Genomic DNA, 18,150 nt, shown 5'->3' on the forward strand with positions numbered 1-18,150 from the left:
ATATAAATCTGTAGGTACTTTAAAGGTTAGAACATGAACTTATGCAACAGTCTAAACCTTTACAACAGTTGATGGCTTTGAGTCAATAACAAAAGTAATGTAAAACAGTCAAAAGGAAATGTGAAAACAGACAAACGTGGGCACACTCATTTTTGGCCCTTCCTATTGATCAAGGATTGCTGGTGTCCCTGTAGACAAAGCTTTTATTTGATCTCTAGATTGACATAATTGACAATGATATATTTGATAATAATTGTTACAATCTCTTTCTCTCTATACTCAGAGTAAAGTTTAGAGGCAGGGAGAACAGCATATGCGAGAGACGGTGGTAAAAAAAAGGAGAAAACAGGCAAGAGGTAGGAAGGAGGAAACAGGGGGAGGAGACATTGTATGAGTGTGTGTGTGAGAGAGAGAGCCCAGGAGAGAAGAGAGGCAGGCAGCAGAGACAGACACACAAATAGGAATCAGTCTAGCAGAGTGAGCTTTGCATAGGGAGGCTAAGGCCAGAGGAAGAGGGGGGTCAAGGAGAGAGGCACACAGAGACAAAAAAGCACAACAGAAGAAGACAGGAAGCAGCAAGAAACCAATAAAGACAAACTCTGAAAGAGAGAAAGACCTTTGGAGCAATAGCTAGTTGGTATCCCACAAAAGGTCGGTAGCTCTCAGCGGTTTGATTCAGAGCAGCCAGCAGTCATAGTCAGTCATGGCAACACAATCCGGTCCTCAAGGCAGGGTCTTGTTCCAAACGCCGGAGGAGAAGGAAGAAGAGGAGCCTTCCCAGCGGAGGCTGGGAAAACTCACCGTCAAATACAACCGCAAAGACCTGCAGCGGAGACTGGACATCGAGGAGTGGATCGATGGGCAACTCCATCTCCTGTTTGACTGTGAGGTGAGCTCTTGTTGCTTTCTGATCCCGAGTCAGCTGCCTTGGCACTCAATCTTAATACCCATTAGACAGATAATAAACCGTGGTCTGTGTAAGTAGGGAAATGTTACTATGAGTAGGTACGTTTTGTTTGGAGTATCCTAAGAGGTCTCCCATAGTCACAGTCACTAAAGAGACAGAAACACCGGCATCAAAGTGGTGTAGGCAGAGTGCTCCCTTCCATATACCGTGAATAATTCACACTGAAAGGATAGAGAGAAGGAGCTGTACAGGAAAGAACATAAAAGGAAAACAAGAGTGAAAGATACAGGCCAACACAATGGAGGTGAAACGGTAAACATGAAATGCAAATATTGAAAGATATATTTGTCTAATTTCAAACTGGTTCCTATAGTTTCTTCAATGATCTCCTTGGTCAGCTGTCTTGCAAATGCTATGTGCCATAAGGACTGAGTTCAATAGCTACAGTGGTCACAAAGTGTCCAACGGCAAATTACAGATGTTGTGTGTTTACAATTGGAGCTTTTGCTGTATTTGAACTATCTTCTTAAATCTGTGAATGTACTATCTGAACAACAGACATTTCGGTTCAGGAATTCAGATGTGATGTATCCTCCCAGAAATACATTCCTGGAACAATAAGATAAGGGGGGAAAAAAAAAAATCATTGTCCTGTAGTTGACAATTTATTATTATTATATTATTATTTATTATGATGATCTAATGACCTACAAAAGTGTGTTATTGGTAGTTTCTGCTCAACACTTTGCACTTACCAAATACCTATCTATGATAAACTGATTACAGTATAGTACAAATTACAAAATAGTATTGTCAATTAGCATCTTAAGGTTAATTTGGAATCCAAACAGGTTTAGGCCAAGTACGTTCCTTGCTTAGAGATAATACATCTGAAAGGGGCAGTGGGGCTATATTTCTGAGGACTCAAAATTATCTCATTGTGTTTACTCAATGTCCAGCACTACTGCATTGGTGACTTTTCCCTACAAAAGAGTACAATTGAATAGTTCTTTGGACTTCCTGTTGTCTACCCCCGTGGACACTCTTCTGGCTTTAGTCCCAGTATGTCCAGTATATACTCATGACCATCAAACTATTCCCAGGTTCTGACTGGCAGTTTATCATGCAACTTTTCTTCATGTGATTAGTGTATCTTGTTTGACAATCAGAATCAAGCCTTGATTTCTCTTGAACAAGACTCCATCAGTGCCTACTCTGATTGGTATTTTCATGGATTGTCTATAGTGACAAGATGTGCATGCAGTGACAGGATATCCATTAGATTTCTCTGTGGGTTACCAGATATAAAAACTTCCCAGGATCTAGCTGTGTAGGCTTGATTGATCCCAATGACTAAACTGCACTCTGTCCAATTATACCATCAGCTGTGACAATTTGATTACCAGACCCTTGGAAACGCCATGGCAACCAATTTGGGCCTCCTATTTTGGTGTTCTGTGTAGAGCAGGCTAATGAGAGGCCTGCAGGTCTAAAGGACTAACTGACTGATCAAATAGAAGATGTCCAGCTGTGACAGACTGGGTTCAAACCCAGGACCATTAAAAAAACAACAACACTAAACTGTGTAAACTGCGTTGTGTCTGTGAATTTAAGCTGAGGCCCCCATAGTTAAGAATTGCCTAAACTTAAATTGTTGAACTATCTAAATAGCTTAATGTCAAAACTGACCGTGTCTGCAATCCATTCACAAACAGTGAACCCATCCGTGTATTTTTTACTTGAGGATTATATCATATGATTACATTTTTCTCTATTACATGATCGGGAAATACAGTTGATCCGACAGGGCATATATGGATGTGAAAAACCAGTGGCCAAAAACCCTTCTGTGTGTGGGATAAAAAGGGCAGTCAGGGTTCAACTAAGACCTCAAGTCACAAATAATGTGGGTGACAATGGGCTTGTGCTTTGGCCCACAATGCCCCCAATGTCCCCTTTCTCTGGGAACCCTGTACAATCGTAGATCATGTAAAGTAATGTTCAGTGAACAAAGAAAACATCAAAATGAAAAGAGCATGTTTGACGGATGTGTGAGTTGTAATTATTCTGTAAATGCCTCTAAAAGGAAACAGTTATATTCATAAAATGTCACTGTTTATTTTTTGCAGGGGCAGAGCACAATTTAAAAACGAATTGCATCAGCGTTAGCTAGAATGTAATTTACATCTGTTGTCCCTGGGCAGGTAGACAAACTAAATACTTTGGTTACTCTTCAAATCATTTGCGCTGCTAGTGCCTACACAGGTGTTTCTTTATCCCCATGTGAATGGTAACTGTTTATACTAACGAACAGTATGAAAAGAGAAGACATGTAATCTATTACATCATGACAATGTGTCAGGATAGGAGCTTCCTAGATAAGAGATTGTGCTGGAAAGTCACATTTTGCAGCATTAAAGGTGACATGACATGAAAACTTCACTTTAGGAGGATATTTAACATTAATATGAGTTCCCCTAGCCTGCCTTTGGTCCCCCAGTGGCTAGAATTTTCGATCGGTGTAAACCAAGCCCTGGGTGTTCTTCTCCGCCTTTCAGAAAATGAAAGCTCAATTGCTGTGTCTGAAAATCTCCTCTTTGTGACGTAACAAACAGGAAGGTTACCTCCCCTCTCTCTGCTTTGCCCGCCCAGAGAATCTGGCCCGCCCATAAGAAACTGAGCTACTACCGTGCAAGTGTTTTTATCCTCGAGAGACATGGCTTGCAAACGAACGAAGCATTACATTTGCTCAGTTTGGATGTACAAAGGAAAACAAAAATCTTTTTACAGTTCCTTCATCCGAGCCTCTGAAGACCCAGTATCTTAATTTTAGTTTCTCTGGAAATGCGCCTACACAACTTCTGTTGTAGGCGCATTTGTTTTGTATGTCTGCGCCAAACACATCAGCCACGACTGTTTCCTCAACTTGAGCTAATACAAAACTGGCCTTGCTGAAATTAAATTCTGGATCAGTACTAACTCTCCTTCGTCCAGCTACTAACCTCGGACAAGTAAGTTAACTAACGCTATCATTTTGTAGCTTTACTGTATATGGTTACCTAGCTTGCTACCCTTAGAATGTGGCTGTAACATTAGCTCTGCAGCTAACAGCTAAGTTACTGTCGCTAATGGAAAGGTAGATAGCATCAAGTATGTGTGTGAATACACATGCTGTAACGTGAGTGTTGTACACTTGTTATTTGGATAACCGTTCTGCTGTTATGGCGCGCGCGATATCCGCCTTTACCCTCATTGAAATGACTGAGTGTGTACCTCTGCAAACCAGGGTTATCAGATGAGAATGGGAAAATTCGAGGCATCTTACGACAACGGGGCTACAGCCATTGGATACATCCATTGTAAACATTAGCGCATGGTGCCGCCCCTCCGCTCCTCATTAGCATTTAAAGCTACAGACACCAAAACAGCGAGTTCTGAGGAAAGCTCCTTGTGGGACTTCTAGTAGTGGCTGTAATTCTGCACCAAGGCTGAATTTCGGGAAAGAGACTTCTGATACAGTATTAGGGGACCACTAAGGCCCATAAAGCATCCAACAACGGAGTCAGGTGGCTGAGCGGTGAGGGAATCGGGCTAGTAATCCGAAGGTTGCCAGTTCGATTCCCGGTCATGCCAGCTGACGTTGTGTCCTTGGGCAAGGCACTTCACCCTACTTGCCTCGGGGGAATGTCCCTGTACTTACTGTAAGTCGCTCTGGATAAGAGCGTCTGCTAAATGACTAAATGTAAATGTAAATGTAAAAAACTGCTTTAATATAACTTGGAAGGTATCAAAATATGTGACCTCTTGTCTAGGCTGACATTTTGTCCAGATATAATATCAAATGAATGGCCAGTGTCCAGAAGGCTGACATTTTGTCTTGTACAAGTATCATAAATTGAATTTGGAGGGAAACATTTATTGTGGCCACTTCAGCTTTGCACAAATAAGTTAACATATTACTGAAGCAAATCGCTTTCCTGCTGGGGCCTGCACTGCATGCCCTGTGTTTCTTTAATATTAAAAAAGAATGTGGCCTTTAGCCTTTTTGATAATCTAAGTTTAAACCAGCTTTGTGCCATGAAATAGGCAAAGGGTTTTGTTCCATAAATGTTTTACACTAAGCTTTAATAATAGTGATAATAATAATACTGGATTAAGAATGAAAAAAAAGAACAGGAGAAAAACACTTAGCTCCTTAAAGAGTACACGTCAGCCTAAAAGCTTTCTGAACAAAATGACGACATGGAAACGCCTACTTGTAATTGATGCTGTCGTATCAGGAAGACCACTTTATGCTGTATGGATGCACTGCCACTCGCTTTTACACACAGCCTTTTAATCTTATGAACCGTTCTATTTTCATTCAAAGGCTAATTCATACAGTATAGTCACAAAGCCCACTCTTCATGCGTTAATGAAGCTTTTTTTTTTGTTATGTTGATTGTGGTTAAAGTAACACTTTGAACTTCTTTTTGCATTTTCAGTTGCTTTGAAGGTCGTAATTATAATTCTTTTCACAAAAATTAATACGAGGATGAAGGAAAAAAATCTGTTTTTAATATTAAATAATTACATTTTTATATATTGTTATTCATCTTCAGGAAACCAGAATTTCCTTGAAAAATGTTTAATGGGTAAAGATAATAATGGTAACGTTATGTGTCTTGTTTTAATGGCTATTATTTCAGCGAGTCTGACCTCTAAAAGTTGTCCTGGACCGATACTGTAAAGTGCTGTGTCAGAAGAGACTGTATAGGACATCTACTGTAGATTACTTTGACTTTAGGGTCCGACCTGTACTGGAAAGACTTCATAGATCAACCTTGCTACACCAGGTCAAACAATCAAGAACATAAACCTACACCTAGCAAATGGAAATTCTGTCATAGTCACTCAAATCCTATGGAAAATTCTGGATTTTAGCTTGGGTTGATGATGGCCATTAACACTTATCTCAGATCACCACCAACAAACAGGGGAAGGCTGTATTTCCTTGTTTTTCCACAGCATCCTGGGCGTAAATAGCTCTCAAAATAAAATGTACCCTGAATCACTATGTGCACTTCTCATTAGTGCACTATGAATAAGACGATTTTCCAATTCAACATCCAATTTACTCTTTTAAGGTTTCAAAATGTTTCTGTACAGTTGAATGCAATAACCATAATAAACAATTATATGGCCTAATCCACTTCCTCCATTAGTGTCCCTTCTTTGCAAGAAAAACTATCTCAGCACTTTCTTTTCGCTAAAAGATTTTTGATGTGCCAATCAAGAAAACAATTCTGCTGTGCTGAACAAGATCCCACATTATCTTTTAGTAAGTGCTGGGAACATTAGATGCACCTGTACATGTTTTTTGGCCCTCCACTCAAGACTGAACATAAACAAATTCCTTCCCATATTCTCGGCTGCCATTTAAGTTGATTAAAGATGTACAGTAAGAGGCAACAGTAAGACTGATAGGTTAAAATCTGTTGGATCTGGCCTGTCAGCCCTTGGCTAATTAAACGGACAGTTAGAAACTCGTTATTGCTACCTGATGACTAATCACTTGTGTTTCTCATCTCTCACAGAAAGTAACTCTTGATAGTTTCAGACTGCTATGAAGAAGCTGTGAGAACCATAGAGTGTTGTGACATGCAGTTTTTGCTCAACAGTTGAAACAATTAATGGTGTTTATTTCCACATTATTTTGGAACTCTAGTTTGGTGAAATATATTACACTGTGATTTTTTTACTTGTGCATTTAGCATACTTTCTGGTCAATCGCAACTGAAAAATATTTTAAACATTTTTGAGACATTAGACAACTCATTATGAGGATTAACTATCGCAATGACTGCATGATCATCAGTGGGGAAAATGTTGATCATCAAAGTGCATTCTGGGAGATGTTCTTGGCCGTCCACACAATAGGCTCAGTGTCCGGATAAAATGACTGTGCGTGACCATGTGGGCCACAAAAATGCTATCAGTTTAAATGAATATGGAGAACTGCAAGCAGGAGTAACAGGACAAGCAAAATCCCCCTGAAAAAAGTTCAATTTTCTATGGTGCAATGCTATTTCATTGTGTTTTGTTAATCGTCGTGCAAATTAACATTTTAAAGAAATGTGAAACTCTTAATACATGTTATGAATACAAAATGATCCACTGTTAAGGAATAAGGACATTCAGGCTGATGCTATACTACGTATTGTGAGTTGGAAGGTACTAGATATTTCAAGTCATTATTTATTTCCCTTTTTAATCTTTTTAATCTTCTGCAGGAAGAGGACATACCAGAGTTGGAGATTGACATTGACGAATTGCTAGACCTTTCAAACTCAGAACAGAGATTAAAACTACATGTAAGCGTACATTTATTTTTCAACTACTCTGACCTGTCACTGATTTCCCATTGATATCCTCCTCTACCAGCCTACAGTGTGTTTATGGGGGGAAAAAATATTTCACAGACTACAAGAACAAAAGCTAATGGTTTACCAACTTTTTTCCCACAGGAACTTCTTCAAGAGTGTGGCAAACCCAGAGAGGTAAAAAGTGTCATGTCAGTTTCATTACAAGTTTTCCTCTGACACCAGTATAATTCCATACATTTAGGTTTGGAAATTCAACTAAAGATCCTTAGCTATTGGTATTCTTCTCATGTAAAAGAGCTAAGATATATGAGATAATCAAATGCTATTCAAAATACTCTACACATAACCGGTTACTGTACTGTTTTGATGTAACCACTTTGTAGCTATTATTGTATTGTATTATTTCTGCAGTCTTGTATTCTTTTATAATGATATTTTATTGTTGTATTGTATTATACTGTATACAGTATCTTTATTGGTTTACAACTCCCTCACAGGATTTTATCAATGGGTTGCTGTATCGGATAAAGGGCCTACGCAAGATGTCAGGACCTCTGAGGAAATAAATCATCCTGTGAGGCAGAGGCAATGTACACAGGCCAACATCTTCCTTCACACCAACAACTAGCTGAGGCTACATGGGCCTAGAGCCACATGGGTCCACTTCAAACTGGACAGTTGTGATAATAGTTTACCAGAAGATCAAAGGATCTTCATAACACACTATGTAGTTTCAGTTGTGCAGTGTGGGGACTAGCACTGGGACAGAGGAAACTATATCACATACACACACACACACACACACACACAAACAAAATTAGCATGAATAAAGTTGTAAAATGTGACCAACAACATGTAAACAGTAATAATTTTAGAAACAGTAGAGTCTCACAACGTAAAGTCAAACAAAATCATGCAGAATAGAAATTACAATATATTTTGGTGGTTCCCTCAGAAGAAGATGCATTGATCAGAGATTTACCCGTCTGTTATATCATTTAATGTTACAATGTCACTGATTGTCATGAATGTCTATGTAGATTCGAGGATCTCCAAATCTTTCTAGTGTGGATGTGAATACTTCACAGGAATTGTGAAGATGTGTTATTATGTGCAGCCCTTGTTTACTTTGTATTGTGATGAAATCACCTTCAACACATAGAGATCAATGTTCTAGAAAATATAGCTGTCGATTTCAAATATACCAGTCCGTTAAAACAAGCCTGTCTTTAACAGAAGGGTTTAGCATAAAACATATGATTAAAAACATTTTGTGCAAGGTTAGGTTTTTGGTTTTAGGATTTACTATTAATAAAAAGTACATTCATTTGAATGACCATCAACGATTTATGTATGCCTTCAACTGTTATGCAAAGACTTATTTTAAACTAATGTTGTGTGGATCATTATACTGTACTGTCTAATTGACCCTTGGTCAGCTGGCCTCTGTCCACATAACTATACCATACCTTTGAGGTTGACCCCTACATGGATTTATAGGCTGAAAGAGCTCTATTGTCTCTCTTTCTCATATCAATCTTCAGAACCCTGAGAAGTCTGACACAGCAGCATACTGTCCCTACTCCAAAGTAATTGCCTGGACTGTACGAAGCAACTGTGAGATTTAATTAGTAAAGTCAAAGGCTTACTTTGCAGGAATTTTCACTAGAGGCCTGGTCAAGTCAAGTTCCATGGAAATCCTTGTATTCAATTTTTATCCCTTTTTAGAGTTATATAAACCTTAGTTTTTTTTACCCTGCCTGCCTGTTTCTCCTGCATTGGGTCCACTCGCTCTGCACTTCCCTGACAGGAATCTCTTTGGTTTTTGTAATGTACAATTATATGCATTACAGGGTACTCTGACTTAATAATTTTTGCAGTACAGCATAGACTGACTTCATAATTTTTTGCAGCTGGCAACGTAAAAGTATGATATTTAATAACTGGTACTAACTGGGGGAGTCAGGTGGCTGAGCGGTGAGGGAATCGGGCTAGTAATCCAAAAGTTGCCAGTTCGATTCAAGGACAATGTGTCCTTGGGCAAGGCACTTCACCCTACTTGCCTCGGGGGAATGTCCCTGTACTTACTGTAAGTCGCTCTGGATAAGAGTGTCTGCTAAATGACTAAATGTAAATGGTACTGATTAAGACGTTTCATGCTTAAGTGGAAAGTGGGACATTCATAAACCAGAGAGACTAGGACAAAACACACATTTGCTTAAAATGACACATACTATTGTAATTTAAGTAATGCCTTTGGATATGTAGGCCTATTTTTGAAGAAGTACAAAATAAATTACTGATTATAATGGGCCAGGGCCATCTGACATGGCTAATGTTTTGCCCATGGCCATGGATACGTTACTAATTTTCCTTCAGAATAAGAGCATGGCTTGATCTGTCCAGAGCCATCATACCGTGGGAATTCGGTACCAAGATATACTTTTTAACTAAAATGTTTTTCATAAAAATAATCCGGACCACCATGAATATCAACAGTTTTCAAGCATAAATAAATAAAAATCCAAGGGGAAACAATTTGCAACGGTGTCTAAAAACACTTTTTGGGGGGGATTTGGATTTTTTGTACGCCAACGATTAAAATGTCAAACCTTTATTTGGAAAGATTTTGATGACGTGAACCGGAATTGAAATCCATCCAATCGTTTTTAAGGAGTGGTAGATTTGAAATTTATATTTACAGACCTCCGTGACAAAGCCAGTGAAAGTAAGAAATAGATTCTTCATCGAAGTAGTATATTTATTAGTTGTATATTGACAGGGAAACGGTAAGTGGTTATTTTTATCCAAGCAAAAGTTGTTCAAGCTGGACGTTATGCACTTGCAGTGATGATTGCATGTCGTCTGAGTCGTCTGCTGACTAGCTGGCATGCTACGTATTAGTATAACTAGTACTAGTACTGTAGCTAGACAAGTTTTGCAAGCACTCTGGATTAATTTATCTAAACTACAGTACTTGACATTGTTGTTTCAACGATTTTTTGTAAACACTAAATGTCAGTGTTCGTGGTAGCCCAGCTAGCTAACTACATGGCTCTAACGAAATGTTAATGTATACGCTTACTAGCTAGCTAGAACTAGCTCTACCTTGCTAGCTGTACCAATCAGCAGTGTGGGGACTACCAGCTACATTTGTAACTTAATGGTTACTTATTGGCTTTCCAAGTGTGCTAATTGTTACTCTTTTATGTGATTTATTACTGTTACAGCAATGGCAGAGGGTGGGGCAGAATGGGAATTCTACAAAGAAAACATGCTGCCATCAGGAGAAGGACGGGGTGTCACTGCACTACACCATGACCTCGCCCACCAAGAAGAAGCCAGGCATGCAGTTACAAAACAGAGGCAGTATGTTGAGCCATTTATGTAATTCACAGTTTGTTACCATAGAGACCTCAATCAACCCGACCATCCATGGATTGTAATTAACTATATTGTATACAGGGGCTACCCAGCCCTGTTCCTTGAGATGCATTCCTGTATTCATTCATTCCAACCCATATCAATATCTTATCCTGAAACTTACTAGCAAGTAAACAACCTGAATCGTGGTTATGTAGCCTAAGATTGGAGTTAAAACCTACAGGAAGATGATCTCTAGGAAAAAGATTAAGCCAGCTCTGCTGTAGATTAAAGTGTAGTTATGTGATTGTTGTTAACATTGCATTTTCTGCCTCAGGGCATTTGAATCGGAACTCTGCATGTATACTGGGGATGACCCGCTTGATGTATGGGACAGGTGAGAGACCGTGCATATACAACACCTGGACCACATACTAAATGACATTTGATATTTGAAAATTTCTGTCTTTGAGCGGTTTTATGTTATATTTTAGGTATATAAGATGGACAGTACATACATACCCTCAGGGCGGTAAAGAGAGCAATCTAACAGACCTTCTGGAGAGGGCAGTGCAGTTGTTTGTGGATGACGAGAGATACTCCGACGATTCTCGCTATGTTGACATCTGGCTAAAACTGGTGAGTGGTGACATGATACATTAAGAATACAAGGATAGAAGTATGCTCATTGTGCCTAAATTGTGTATTGTGACAACTATAGTATTAGGGCTTTTATTGCCACAAATCATTAAAGTTAACGTACAGTTATGTATTCATAAATGCAATCTAGGTGGACTGAAGCATTTGTAAACTTAACGTTTTTGCAGTGTTCTTCAGCCCAACCATTAGCTGGCACGTAAAACAGAATGACCTCAAATTCACATAAGCAATGTTATACTGACCCCCTCCACCTCATGTTGTGTGGTGCAGGCGCAGAACAGCACAGGGCCAGAGAACACCTACAGCTACATGCAGGCTCAGGGTATTGGGGTTACCCGAGCTGCCCTCTACATAGCCTGGTCTGAGGAGTATGAGAAGCATGGCGACTACCAGAAGGCGGACGTCGTTTTGCAAAATGGGATGAAGTCAGGTGCCCAGCCCGTTGATAAACTGCAACAGTACCACAAGTACGTGGCTCTATAATTTATCAATATGTCTCATGCTGACTCGTGCCACATGTCTTCGTTAGTATTCATTCCTTTGCCTGGAATTTGTGTTTTAGTTTTTTTCCTTCATTTGATTTAAGTGTGAGTCCTAGGTATGGAATTGTGTATGTTGAATATGCAGCTTTGTACAGTATTGATATCATATTATCCATTATCACACTGCAATATGTGACCGGTGAAAGACCTGCATACCATATCAGGGTTCATGTGTTATTTGTCTTGGTGGATTTTAGGGGGCTGCAAGACCGAGCATCTCGTCACGCCATGAAAGGTGTAGCTAAGGGAGCCCAGGAGGAGGAAACACCTCCCAGGTGTCTGGTTGACCTGAGACCCCGGCGAGGGAAAAGGTCTGTTGCACCCAACAGAGGTGAGGCCTTCAATAAGAGAGCCATTTGAATGGTACTCATAGTGGACTTGTCAATGTAAACCAATCTGAAGTGGTAGACTTCACTATAAAATGAAATATTTACAAAAAAACAATACTGTTTCATCTAGCATCTAAAGATTATGAGTTTGTTTTTCTCTCCATGATAGGCCAGTCTGGAGGACTTGACAAGCAAGACACCCGCAGCAGTCAGAATGTCCCAATGGCAATATTTGATGAGAACCAGGTGGGTTCCTTTGTGGCATTAGCACTGAAACTACATTTAGTCATTTGCTCTTACCCAGAGCGACTTACAGTAAGTACAGGGACATTCCCCGGAGGCAAGTAGGCTTGCCTAAGGACACAACGTCATTTGGCACGGCCGGGAATCGAACTGGCAACCTTCAGATTACTAGGCCGATTCCATAACCGCTCAGCCACCTGACTCCAATGAAACTAGAACTGTAGACGATGCCTCCCTCTTCCAGGGGCCGGAGAACATGAAATTGTGCCTCAGAAACGGACCAATGTCAAAGTTGGGCTCAATGTAGACACGTGTCTTCTCCTTCCCCTACTTTTGATATTGTATGTGGTCAATCTGTATAGGCGTGTACATTTAGCTTGGAATTGAGGCATTTTCAGAAGGCAACTTCCCTCTTCCCTCAACAGATTGGATGCTCCAGTGTGGAGGCCCCTCCAAGCATGAACAGCTTCCAGCATTATGTAGAAGGTGTCCAGATGCCATCAGTGTAAGTAGTCCCGCAATTGTATGCATTTGACACTAGTAAGCACTGAAATCCTCTCTTGCTTTTTTTTTGTATATTGAAGATTGATCAGGGTCGTTTTGATCTAACATGTTTATCATCTCTTCATCTTCAGCAAAAGTGCTACCCTCAGCCACTGTTAAATTGACCAAAAACAATGTGGAACTTTGGCTTCAGAGATGGTTTCTGACCTCACTACATATGCCAGAGCTGCCATTTCACCTTCTCATCCTCCTCTCCCAATTGGCTGCAGGTCTGCACATAAGAGAGACCCAGAAGTGAACATGGTCCTGTCTACATTGCGGCCCGCTATGGAGGATTCTGCCCTGGAGTGCCAGCCCAAGCAACAGACGCAGCTGCAAGTGGCGGGAGGAGCCAAGGAGCAGAGCATGTACTGCAAGGAGCTGATCAATAGCGGCGTGATCGAGTTCACCTTTGAGGAGCTGCGTGCCCAGCGCTACTACAAGCGCATAAGTCGAGGCCTTGACGGTAGACATTAAACAGGAGGAATATGCTATACAGTTCAAAACTACAGGCTGAAGGTGCCGTGCCTGATGTCTTACATGAGTTATTGTTTATAGTAGCAAAGTAATGTGGGAATGTAAACAGTTCTTACACTTGCACATTACGTTAAAGATGTCTTAATGTTAATGTTCTTAATCCTGGTTCCCAGGGACCCCCCTGCCCTGCATGTTTTAGTTATTTCCCTCTTCCAACACACCTGATTCAAATGACATTTTCCTGAAGATGCTGAAAATGGAAGCCTTTCAAATGTACAGTTTAAAAATTCCTAACAACCAATGAGAGCTTTGGTATTATTGTCCATCCACCCGTTTCCAAACGATAGAAAAATTCCACCACCTGAGAAAAGTCGAGGAGGACCTGAAGCAAAAGATTGAAGCAAAGCAGAGGGACCTTCAACTTAGGAAGTCTCAACACGCGCAGCATCCACAGGCAAGTGGCCCCGGCTTATCAGAAACGCTTCACTGCACACATCTAATGGCTGTACAAACATGTACAATTATTGGAAAACGGTAACAGGCACACTTTTTACTCTTTTGAAAGTTACTACTCTTAGTAACTTTCACTTTTTCTCGGTTGGTCAGGATGTCACTATTGAGGAGGAGAGTTCCCATACGCCAGCTGCAGAGCCTGGATCAGGTTCATCTACTCAACAGCCTTTCCAAATCTTTGTGGATTCTCCATCTGGCTCATCTGGGTATGATGTTTATGCTAATTTGAGTAATTCAGACAATATTTTATGTGCATTTGAAAAGGGTTTGAAAAACAGAATATGCATGAGAAATGCATAAAATCTAAGACATGTTTGTGATTATAATCACACAGTTTTGCATGTACAAGATGAGTATGATTTATTCCAGTTATTACATTTTACAGGAACTCTGTATGTCAAAATGCTGCTCCCACAGGTATGTGATTGTAAATAATTTGTGTGTATAAAATGATCCCCTTCATACATATGTTTTGTCTCCTACAATGACGGTGACTATACTAACTTGTGTCTGTGCAAAGTTTGTCACTAGATGGGGAAACTTTAAGTCAGAAGTTTAACCGTTCAGTTCGGATCTTTGCCTTTTCATTTTTAGATGATGTTTTCTATCCGCTTGGAGAAAGTGCTATGAGTATAAGGATTCAGTACCCCCGTAGTAAGTGTAAAATACACACACACACACACACACACACACACTTACACTTTGGCAATCCTTGTGCCTTGTGCAGTTGATGTTCCACTCATTAAAGACATATATTTTCTTCTGATAGATGGCAAAGTACCTCTGAATGAACAGGCCCAGATGTCAAAGGTTAGTGCTTGTTTTTGATACTGAGCTTATGGAAACATGTAATGTGTTGTTACAGTACATAGGCTCTCTGTGTGTGTGTGTGTGTGTACACATACAGTATATACCTTTTTTTTGTCAACTGAAATGGCTGAATAGAAATGTAAAAGCATTATCAACTATTCCACAATGTACAAAGCCTCACCAACGGCTTTTTTCTAATCGCAGAGCTTTCCAGAGAAAACGGAGACCCTGACTGACGAGGCCATCGTGTACGGCCACAACAACAAGACCCTGTGTGCCAGCCCCGATGACACCAACGACTTTGCACTGGCCAACAAAATGGCATCTACCCCCTACACCGGCACACTGGGACATAGAATGAGTTTGCCAAACACTGGCAGTCTGACGAAGGACATCCGTGACATGGCCGGAAATGTGGTGACTCCTCAACCTGAAGTAGATGGCAGGAAGAAGTTAAGGTATACTTTGCTGTGCACTCAAACAGTACTGTTTAAATCCACTTTAGGAAAAGCTTGCAGATGTATATTTGATTGTGCTTATGTTGCACATTGATATTGACTTTCAGTTCACCATACTACTTGCACAAACTCTTCTCGGGCCTGAATTCTGTTTTGTAGCCCCATCCAGGAAGCTGCCCTTGAGGCCTCCATGGTGTCTTCCAAAGCCTGTGCCTCTTCGCTGGGTGTCCAGTCAGAAGGGAAGGGCATGAACCACCTCAGCAGGCTTGAGGAGAGCCAGGCTGACCTGGAGATCACGAACCAGACCGTTATCAGTCAGTGTCTAAGCCATAAAACATCAACATTTCTTCATAAGGTGTGAATATCCTTTTTCAATTATACATACAGTATAACATGTTTAGACTGAACATTGATTTTGCAGTCCACAGTCCACCAGAAGACCCCTGCAGTTTAAACACGAGGATTCAGCTGCTAAAGCAGTTTGATCTCAGAGCCTTCCCAAACTACCATTCAGAGCCAGGAGCTCTCCCCATGGTTGAAGAGGATGATGTGCTCTTCCTTGGTAATTCAACCTCTGATGAATCACATTTACATGTTGATGCACTGATTAACATGAATAATCACACCGGTTGTTGTAGATGTATTCAAATTATATTGATGTGTAGTAGTTATTAATTAATTTAGTTTTTTTTTTTAATTCTCTCAGGTATTCTATTTAATGTATTATTTTCTTTGAAGGGAATGAGACCTTTGTCGTCAGTTCCAAGATTCTGGAGCGTGATAACTTTTCAGTTTACTCTGGACATTGCGGGGAAGACATTATCATTAAGGTAATATGGGGTGTGACAAGCCGCCTTGACTAACTAAACCCTCAAACGAAAGTTCAAAAATTGAGAAACAAAGGACTATACGCGCACACTCTTTACAATTCAGCTACTTCCCTTCCCAGAGGGAACAACTCATAAACATGCTTGTATATGTTTGCACATAGACAAGTTAACGTCATGTCCTAATGACGTTAATGTTGATGATGTCACTTTGCCAGGTGGAGCGAAGCACGGTACCCTGGGATTTCTACATCTCCTCGCAGCTGAGGGAGCGCCTGGCAAGGGAACCCCAGGCGCCCCCCTACGACCCCGGACGGCATTTTTTTTTCCAGGACGGCTGCATCACTGTCCATAAGGCCTACGCTCTACAGGTCAGACTGCCTCTTCTCTCTCATGACTCGACCACAATATTTCACCATCAAGGTCAATTCAATTTAGTCAGCGGGGACATAACATGATGAAACTCATCACATGCAAAACTCTAGGGGTAGTATCTGAAATGTTGGAACCAAGGTCATAATGAGTCCCAAAAAGTATTTGGGGTCTTTGAGGTGTCTCAAATTTTCAGAATTCCTCATTTCACTGTTCTGAAACTGGGTCTAGTGAGCCGCAAGTACTTGATTGCTGTTAATCAGAACCTGATTCTTTTTTTAAATGCCTTTGGGAACCATTCCAAGGTATCACTGAATGATCTCTTCCGACGTAGATGTCAGGGAGGTGGTCCAACGAGCGCTGCTTGGCGTCGCTGGTCATGGGGCTGGTGGAGCTGGTCAGACGCATGCACTCAAGCAGCCTGGTCCACGGAGTCTTCAGCCCAGACACACTGCTCTTCAGTCAGAGGTACACACACACAAACTAACAGTTGTATAATGTAGCATCACCTAGGAACACATCTCGTGACTATCTCGGAGCAACTAAGTCACACCCCACATGCTCTCTTTGTCCTCCTGTTTCCTGTATGTGGAGTGGACTGATTTGACTCAACACTGACCCTATATTCATTACATTGCACCAATTCAGTAATTCACCCAAGTCCACCATCAGTGTGTTCTTGTCATCACAAAATGTTTATGTAATTATTTATTTGTTAACGGCTCTTCACAGTCTGTCTGAAGATGACCATGAGCGTATCGTGGCCTTGGACTTCTCCAACTCACTGGACCTGGAGCTACAAAGGGACATTACTACAGTGCAACACCTCCCTGCAGCCCAGGCGTACATCACTCGGGGTCTGCTAGCGCCCTCTGCCAGCCCTTACCAGGTACTGCCTGGTATAGTTTCACAGCAGTCAGAAATGTGTACAAATATTCAGTCAGGGCATTCAAAAAACGGTACGAAACAAATACAAAAGAATGTTCCTCAACATTTCTATGTCTTTTGGAAGGTGGACCTCGTGGGCATTGCTGAGACTGTCTACACGATGCTAACCAAGAAAAGCATGCATCTAGTAAAGGATGGCTCAGAGTACACTGTGGAGGAGTATAGTGAAGCACACCCCAGGTACTGAAAAGTATTGTATATTTTTATAAAAATAAATTGACGTAATTTCTAAAATAAAATTCAGATGGTAGATTCTGCCTTAATAATTTGACTTTGTTTTTTGTTTTTGTGGTCACAGTAAGGCTTTCTGGAGCAAGTTCTTTCGCACCATTCTCAACCCACGAGACAAGCCTTCTGTATCCGTCCTCACTGAGCTGCTTGGAGATATGAAGATGGCTGGTTTTGCAGTATAAAACCATGTAGATACGTTGCTGTTTGTAATCCATTGTGTATTAAAAAGAAGGTATTTCTTTTAGGATGCTGTACGTAGGTCCAGTAGAGGGGGGGGATTAAGGGAGGCTATCTACCAGTTGAGTAAAATACCTTTTTCAAGTCTTAATTTTGTAAACTTCTTGCTGTTGGCTGTAATGTATTTGTACAAAAAATAAATATTTACTGTATATATTCCAATTTGCATTGTTACGGAGGCTTATGGTGCATAGTGATGTCTTGTCAGTGGCATTTGATGAATGTCTCCTGAACTGCTTGTGTCTGCACAGGTGACCAGGCATGCAAGCGTCTTACTGTTAAGTTAATAACTAATGGGAAATATGGTTCATTTTCAAGTCAAATA

At 40.7% G+C, this 18,150-nt stretch overlaps 2 protein-coding genes across 3 annotated transcripts; both read left to right on the forward strand.

The window, feature by feature from the left end:
• The first annotated feature begins 419 nt into the window (after positions 1 to 419).
• LOC136947803 (protein phosphatase 1 regulatory subunit 14B-like) lies at positions 420 to 8,613 on the forward strand. 2 transcript variants are annotated; one of them, XM_067242002.1, is made up of 4 exons: positions 420 to 889; positions 7,180 to 7,260; positions 7,414 to 7,446; positions 7,770 to 8,613. In XM_067242002.1, exons 1-4 carry the CDS (start codon positions 704 to 706, stop codon positions 7,836 to 7,838), a joined length of 369 nt encoding a protein of 122 aa, XP_067098103.1. In that variant the 5' UTR covers positions 420 to 703; the 3' UTR covers positions 7,839 to 8,613. The 2 variants fall into 2 exon arrangements, with proteins under 2 accessions (XP_067098103.1, XP_067098104.1); XM_067242003.1 differs by having other exon boundaries at positions 573 to 889; positions 7,414 to 7,460; positions 7,770 to 8,607.
• Positions 8,614 to 10,504: 1,891 nt separating this feature from the next.
• LOC136947898 (mitotic checkpoint serine/threonine-protein kinase BUB1 beta-like) lies at positions 10,505 to 17,932 on the forward strand. The gene is made up of 22 exons (XM_067242136.1): positions 10,505 to 10,641; positions 10,973 to 11,032; positions 11,130 to 11,274; positions 11,566 to 11,762; positions 12,035 to 12,168; positions 12,336 to 12,412; positions 12,835 to 12,914; positions 13,183 to 13,418; positions 13,777 to 13,883; positions 14,036 to 14,148; positions 14,328 to 14,359; positions 14,537 to 14,596; positions 14,712 to 14,752; positions 14,957 to 15,210; positions 15,370 to 15,524; positions 15,632 to 15,772; positions 15,949 to 16,040; positions 16,256 to 16,408; positions 16,744 to 16,877; positions 17,142 to 17,298; positions 17,422 to 17,537; positions 17,656 to 17,932. Exons 1-22 carry the CDS (start codon positions 10,505 to 10,507, stop codon positions 17,768 to 17,770), a joined length of 2,736 nt encoding a protein of 911 aa, XP_067098237.1. The 3' UTR covers positions 17,771 to 17,932.
• The last annotated feature ends 218 nt before the right edge of the window (positions 17,933 to 18,150 follow it).

Source organism: Osmerus mordax, chromosome 8 (assembly GCF_038355195.1).
Source record: "Osmerus mordax isolate fOsmMor3 chromosome 8, fOsmMor3.pri, whole genome shotgun sequence".
NCBI classification, from domain to species: domain Eukaryota; kingdom Metazoa; phylum Chordata; class Actinopteri; order Osmeriformes; family Osmeridae; genus Osmerus; species Osmerus mordax.